The 7,871-nt window shown below is 43.2% G+C and overlaps 1 protein-coding gene across 1 annotated transcript in view; it reads left to right on the top strand.

The window, feature by feature from the left end:
• Positions 1-7,494, top strand: part of ETV5 (ETS variant transcription factor 5) — a 66,826-nt gene extending 59,332 nt beyond the window's left edge. Inside the window, exons 12-13 of the mRNA XM_017866451.1 lie at positions 1,654-1,755; positions 4,965-7,494. Of these exons, the coding sequence (XP_017721940.1) occupies positions 1,654-1,755; positions 4,965-5,186 (324 nt within the window). The 3' untranslated portion in view covers positions 5,187-7,494. The remainder of the gene's footprint in view (positions 1-1,653; positions 1,756-4,964) is intronic.
• Positions 7,495-7,871: the final 377 nt, after the last annotated feature.

The raw sequence follows: 7,871 nt of genomic DNA, 5'->3' as shown, positions 1-7,871 counted from the left end.
AGTCACCAGGATGTAATTTTTGGTTAATTTCGCCTTTTCGGCTGTTTCAAAGGTAGAGTTGAGTGGGTACCATATGGAGAAAAGAGGAGACCCAAGACATGGTGTCTCCTGTGGGGACATGAAGCAATTGAACAAATTGAACTTTCATAGGGTTTCTTGCAAGGCAGAGTAGAATCATTGCTATTATTGTAATTAAGAGAGATGCATTCTTATCAGATAATTTTTGGTTTTTATTAAAGGTCATTTTAGAATCCTGAATTTAGAAGATGTTGCTTTCATTCTGCCCAGATATTTTAAGGAAAAGGTTTATGTGAAATGCTGTTTTCTCTCTGCCTCCTACTCCGTGTCTAACATTTGGCTTTTAAAATATCGAAGGGGCCAGGCGCAGTGGCTCATGCCTATAATCACAGCACTTTGGGAGGCTGAGGCAGGTGGATCACTTGAGGTCAGGAGTTTGTGACCAGCCTGGCCAACGTGGTGAAACCCCATCTCTACTAAAAATACAAAAATTAACCGGGCATGATGACGGACACCTGTAATCCCAGCTGCTCGGGAGGCTGAGGCCAGAGAATCACTTGAGCCTGGGAGGCAGAGGTTGCAGAGAGCCGTGATCATGCCACTGCACTCCAGCCTGGGTGACAGAGTGAGACTCCATCTCAGAAGATAAAAATAAAATATCGAAGGAATATAGTTTTTTAGTTTTTTGTTTTTTTTTAAGTTTCCAAAACTGACCTAAAATGCTCAAAACATGACCCCTGACCCATGGTTTGCATACATTTGAAAACCTCTGAGTAGAACTCACATTTTCAGGGTTATTCTCCTACCTTGACAGTCATTCTCATAAGTAGGATTTTGGGAGTTGATATGCTTGAGTACAGAAATTGCTTGGCTGCCGTGATAATTGGGTAAACTCTACTAGGAAGTTTTCCTGCTATAAGGCTTCTGTGCCCAGCGCTCCAATTATATTGCCCTGTCAGCACACCTCAGGTGGACTGGGTTGGATATAATGCATTTCAGAACTGTTTGGAAAGCCCTGTGAATTTTTCATTAAGTGGATAATGGTGCTACATGCTCTAATGTCCATTCTGCAAGTCTGCTGGGAGCGTGGGGTTGGATGGCAGCAGGCTGAAATGATCTGATTCCCCCTTAGTCCGTGAGCTGCAATAAGTAAACATCTCCCAGCCCCCCTCCAATCTTATTAGAATTGAACTTTTGCTCTGCTGGCCCATTAGCAACTCACTAGTGTGTTTCTAATGTTTCAGGAATGACCATTCTAATTATTCCTTATTGACTGCTACAGAAACCATAGCACTTAATGGCAACATGTTAATGGTCTATGGGTATTGGTCAATAATTCATACGTGGAGAAACAGTAGAGGGCCTACATCCTCTGGGATGTTAGCCAAGCCCTCTGCAATCTTAAAGTGCTAGGATTCTTCCATCTCTAGGTCTCACCTCTTAGTAGTCGTCACTGAATCATCACCTTTGTTGAACATTGGGTCTGGAAGGAGCTAAATGCCTTCCCTTCCAGGTCAGAGTAGTGGATCATTGACCAAAGCAATCAGGTTACAGAACTGGCTCTGCTGGGATTGGGAGAGAACACAGGGCCCAGGGAATGCGTTTTCATTGCTCTTCACCTTACTGTCTCTTCAGGTTGCTCGGCGCTGGGGCATCCAGAAGAACCGGCCAGCCATGAACTATGACAAGCTGAGCCGCTCTCTCCGCTATTACTATGAAAAGGGCATCATGCAGAAGGTGAGCCATTATACAAGACCCTTAGCCCACTCTGGTCTCTTTTAAGGAAAAAGTCGAGGGCTTCTGTAGTGAGACTGGTGGTCATCACTAGGAGAAAATGTTAACCCTCTAAGTGATTCTGTGGTAGGAAACAATCTTGAGACAAGAATCAAATGAGATATAGGGTACGTTTCATGCTCTTGGGTATGTGGAAACTAGAAGTTGAATGTAGAACACACAATGGAAAATTAGGCTCCTCTGTTTTCCCGAAACTGCCTCTATCTATGAGAATTCCCAGAAACTTAGGCCAACTGTTGTATCCAAAAGGGACTCCAGGGAATCAGCTTGAAGGTCTCTACTTCAACAGCTTGGTTGAAGTCTCTAGTTGTTAAAACACCTAGACTTCCAAATCTGTTAGTTTGATACGCTCAGAAGTGTTAGAGGAATAAGAACATCTGATTTTTCTTTCAGACTTACAGAAACTGGAACTGAAGTTAAAAACTCAAAGTTTGTAGAATGGCAGCAGAGTCACCTGGTAGCAGGTTGCTCTTTGTGGCATAAAGGATGAAGCATATTTTGAGGAAATCAGTACAAAAATCTTAGTGGGATAGGTAGCGAGGGCCACAGTCTCAGCATCCCATGGAGAAGTAGAAGATGGGAATGGCAAGTCTTTCTTAGCTACCAGATTCGTAATGTACAGTTGCCCAGATCCTGTCATTTATATGTTGAGGCAGTCTACCTGGCAGTAGCCAATAAGATGAACTTGGCAGAAGCATGGGCAAAACTGCTGAGAACTTGTCTACAAGACGCCAGATTCCTCTTTCTCATAGGTGGGTAATAATGTGACCCTATATTCTCCTCGCCACCTTAAAAAATACTCAACAGCTCGTTGTGATTTTCTAGATAAACTCTAGACTTGTTAGTGCTTCATACAGCCTCTGAGGCTATTCCCACTCTGGTTACCACCCAGCTCTCGTTTCTTCACTCAAACTTGACGGCTTTCACTAGCATAGCCACCTTTTACTTTAATGCAGTATTTGTTTGCCAGAGAATACATGTTACATACATGTACATTATCAAGCATACCATAAAATGGAAAACACATGTTAAATTACATCTTCCTTAAGACCTAGAACATTCCTAATGCTCTCAGTACCTGGCCAGCCCTTCCTTGTTTTCTGTCTCAGTCATCACCTTTCCATTTCAGATGGGTTGGGTGGTCCCCTTTGCTGCTTCTGATGGCACCAGTACTTGTTCCTACCACTGCTCTTCTCACTGTGTCTCAAATAACTCTTTTCTTGTTGCTACCCCCCACTGGAGTATGAGTTCCCTTGGGTTAGAAATTGAGGTTTAACTTCAGTGCTTGACACAGAGTTAAATGCTGTAGGACAGGTGGTCCGCTACCCTACCCCTCCTTTTTTAAAAGTATACGGTCCAGTGGTTTCACAGAGCTGTACAGCCATTACCACAATCAATTTTAGAACATTTTATCACCCCAAAAAGAAACGCCATAGCCATCAGCAGCCACCCCACATTGTCCCCTGTCCTCCTTAGAGTTGATATCATCAGGTCAAATCCTAAGTTCAGGTGGGAGAGCCATCATTCCTTTGCTGTTCCCAACTCCACATCCAACACGGGGAGATGCAACCCAGGACACAGTAACTTGAACCAATGGAAATGAGCTGTCCTTATGACTAGCTTCTGTGTTTTCTAAGGGAGTAGAAGAGAACTTCATTTCTGAGAATAAATAGGCAAAGAGTACAGGAAGGCCCAGGAATGAGGCTTCGTGGGCGCAGATCCTAACACTTCAATTTGTTGGCTGTATGATTTGAGGAAACTCACCTAATCTCCCAGAGTCTCTATTTCTAATAAAAATGTAGATAGTCACTTAATCTCCCAAAGCCTCTATTTCTAATAAAAATGTAGATAATAATTCTTGCTTTAATCCCACAGGGTAATATATTTGAAAATATTTCAGAAATAATAATGTGCCATCCAATGTAAGGAAGGGGTTATTATTTTATTTGTTATATGACTCACGAGTAAATGAGAGCTGATTAAAAGGTGAATGATAGCCCGTCAGTGTGTAGAGAGACTTAGAAAAGCTGTAGTGCCATACCCTCCATTTTTGAAGGGAAAATTGAGGTTCACAGAGGTTAAGACTCATTAGTGGCTAAACCAAGACTGGAAGCTGGCAGCTCCCGGCTTCTGATCTAGGATTATTTCCACTGTGCTCTCCTGCCTCACTCTTCCACACAAACTAATTTTCAGGGTTGGGCTTTAAGGTAAAACTGGCATACAACACTAACTAGAGATGGTTGACTGATAGAGATTTGGAAGCAGAGCCATACTTGTTCAATTAAAAAAAAGATTTTAGAATCACAGCAGAATGACTGAAGGGCAAGATTAAACTCAACAGTTTGAATTCTTAAATCTAAAATGTTTATCTTATCAGTAATTTGGGTGCCTTCCCTTGCCCCTCTGCGTCGCCAGACAGAAGCCAATTACTGGGTTTGATTTTCGGTATTAGATGCCTCTTGTACTGTTGCTAAACAACCAGCAGAGAGAAGGTGATCCCATTGACACAGATGGCTCATCGGCCACATACCATGAGGCCCTTGAATAACCAAGACCTTCTGCTTCTAATATAATAATGCAGAAAACCCATAGAAAGGTAGTTAGCGGTTCCCTCAGTGTGACAGAGCCATGCGATGAGTCATTTAAAACTGCAGGGTAAGCCAAAAGCAATTCTTTTCTGCTTCAGAACAGACTTAAGGCTTCTGCACAGGCTCTCTCTCATCAGATTTCTAACCTTTCAAAATAACAAGGCCATACTGTGAAGACTGTAAACTCTGGAGGTGACCAAAAATATGGTCAGGCTTCTGCCTTGCACCTATCAGTCCTTACACCTTTTTGGAACACCAAACTCCAGGCTCAGTATAACCATGCTTTCAAAGCTGTCACTGGAAGACAGAAAGTGGGAATTTTCTTTTAAGAGTCCATCTAGTGTGAATTTGAAATTCAGATACCTTCTTTTTTAACTGCTGTAGTGTCAGTAAAATACTTGGCAGCTAATAGGTTCCCAGGATTTCTCAAAATAAGTCTGAGTGATGGGGGTAATCAGCTGCTCCTTTGGTCCCTGGCTTTGTGACTTAGGAATACCTTGTTCTCTTCCCCTGATCCCATGCCCTGTTCCAACTGGGCCCTGTAAGGTGTGTTTTCTCCCTCAGGTGGCTGGAGAGCGATACGTCTACAAATTTGTCTGTGACCCAGATGCCCTCTTCTCCATGGCTTTCCCGGATAACCAGCGTCCGTTCCTGAAGGCAGAGTCCGAGTGCCACCTCAGCGAGGAGGACACCCTGCCGCTGACCCACTTTGAAGACAGCCCTGCTTACCTCCTGGACATGGACCGCTGCAGCAGCCTCCCCTATGCCGAAGGCTTTGCTTACTAAGTTTCTGAGTGGCAGAGTGGCCAAACCCTAGAGCTAGCAGTTCCCATTCAGGCAAACGAGGGCAGTGGTTTTGTTTGTGTTTTTGACTGTTCCTAAAGCTTGCCCTTTGAGTATGATCTGGAGAACCCAAGTCGTCTCTGGATTGGCACCCTTAAAGACAGATACATTGGCTGGGGAGTGGGAACAGGGAGGGGCAAAAAACCACCAAAAGGCTGGTGCCTCAACTCTGATTCTGATGAGGTTTCTGGGAAGAGATCAAAATGGAGTCTCCTTACCATGGACAATATATGCAAAGCAATATCTTGTTCAGGTTAGTACCCGCAAAACGGGACACAGTATGTGACAATCTGCATCGATCATGGACTACTAAATGCCTTTACATAGAAGGGCTCTGATTTGCACAATTTGTCGAAAAATCACAAACCCATAGAAAAGTAAGTAGGCTAAGTTGGGGAGGCTCAAACCATTAAGGGTTAAAAATGTATCTTAAACAATGGAAAGCTCTTCTAGCTGAATCTGAAATATTACCCCTTGTCTAGAAAAAGGGGGGGCAGTTAGAACAGCTGTAGCCCACTCCGTGGTTCTCAAAATCATAAACCATGGCTACTCTTGGGAACCATCAGCCATGTGGTCGCCAAGTAGAGCAAGCACCCTTTCTCTTCCCAATCACATGGCTGAGTGTGGATGACTTTTATTTTAGGAGAAGGGCGATTAACACTTTTGACAGTATTTTGTTTTGCCTTGATTTGGGGATTGTTTTGTTTTGGTGGTTGTTTTGGAAAACAGTTTATAAACTGATTTTTGTAGTTTTGGTATTTAAAGCAAAAAAACAAAAAACAAAAACCTTTTGGTAACTGTGCACTGTGTCCTTTAGCCAGGGCCGTGCCAACTTATGAAGATACTGCAGCTTGAGAGGGGCTTTGCTGAGGCTTCCCCTTGGCCATGTGAAAGCCCGCCATGTTGCCTGCTTTGTGCTTTCTGCACCAGACAACCTGATGGAACATTTGCACCTGAGTTGTACATTTTTGAAGTGTGCAGGGCAGCCTGGACACAAGCTTAGATTCTCTGTGTATAGTTCCCCATGTTCACTAACATGCCCTCTCTGGAAAGCATATGTATATAACATGTGTCATGTCCTTTGGAAACCTGGTCACCTGGCGAGAACCCTTGGGATTCTTCCCTGGGCATGACTGATGACAATTTCCATTTCATCAGTTTGTTTTGTTTTCCTTTTTCTTTAAATCTTGGACTTTAGACCCTACCTGTATGATTCAGTAGGGTTTGAGACTTACGTGTGTAACTGACAGGTAAGCAACAGTGCTAGCATTCTAGATTCCTGCCTTTTTTAAAAAAGAAATTATTCTCATTGCTGTATTATATTGGAAAAGTTTTAAACAACCAAGCTAAAGCTACGTGAAAGTTGAGCTCAAAGTAGAGGAAAAGTTACTGGTGGTACCTTGCTGCCTGCTCTGCTGGTAGAATTCTGTGCTCCCCATGACATTTAGCACATGAAGAAGGACTACACTGTTCCTCGTATGTGAAGGAGGCAGTGCTGACTCCGTGAGTGAGAGACACATGTTTGAACTGCTTTTCTATCAATGGAGCACTCCACAGTCTCAAACTGTCCCCCTTATGACCGACAGCACATTTGTGAAGAGGTTCACAGGGGTAAGGGGTGCACTTTATAGCTATGGAAACGTGAGATTCTCCTCTATTGGAAGCTAATTAGCCCACAAAGGTGGTAAACCTGTAGCTTGGGCCTTAATTAGCGTTGTACTCTAATCAAAGGACTCTTTCTAAACCATATTTATAGCTTTCTTAACCTACACATAGTCTATACATAGATGCATATTTTACCCCCAGCTGGCTAGAGATATATTATTTGTTGTAAATGCTGTATAGATTTGGTTTTCCTTTCTTTACTTACCCTGGTTTGGATTTTTTTTTTTTTTGAATGGATTTATGCTGTCTTAGCAATATGAAAATAATCCTCTGTAGCCTGAGCTACCCCTCCCCTGCTGTAACTTACGTGGCCTGTGCTGTCACCGGGCGTAGGACAGCAGCATCACCATTGCATTCCCATTGGACTCATGCACCTCCCGGATGGTTTTTGGTTTTTTCGGGGGTTCTTTGGGGTTTGTTTGTTTGCTTCTTTTCCAGAGTGTGGAAAGTCTACAGTGCAGAAAGGCTTTAACCTGCCAGTTGATTTGAAATACTTTCCCCTGCGCAGGGCCGTATGCATCCTGCCAAGCTGCGTTATATTCTGTACTGTGTACAATAAAGAAGTTTGCTTTTCGTTTACCAAGCACCTGAACCTGCCTCTTTCTTGCCCTCATTGGTCTAATTTTAAAGCAGGCAAAAGCCCCCTGGCTTTCTCTCCGCCCCCACCCTAGCCCTCTCAACAATATAACCTTACCAGTGGACAGTGGAATTGAGGGTAGTTTAGGGAACTCTGTTACCTGGAAATAGACGTAGACAACTACTCTTAAACTCCAGCTAAAAATGTAATCCAAAGAGGTAGAAAGTCAAGAGATCCTCTTCCCAGCCAATGGTAAGCTGAGATTGCCTCATCCCCTTGAGCCCACCGAGCCACCAATTGTTAGTAACTTTTTTTTTTATTTTAAAGTATAGCCCATGTTTGGCTTTGGGTTGTGTGAAAAGATTACAAAGTAGTCTAGGCCTTTT

The sequence above is a fragment of the Rhinopithecus bieti genome, unplaced genomic scaffold (genome assembly GCF_001698545.2).
Source record: "Rhinopithecus bieti isolate Rb0 unplaced genomic scaffold, ASM169854v2 scaffold_2432, whole genome shotgun sequence".
In the NCBI taxonomy this organism is placed as follows: Eukaryota; Metazoa; Chordata; class Mammalia; order Primates; family Cercopithecidae; genus Rhinopithecus; species Rhinopithecus bieti.
The sequence above is the reverse complement of the archived record's forward strand: the minus strand, read 5'-3'. Positions and strand labels throughout refer to the sequence as shown.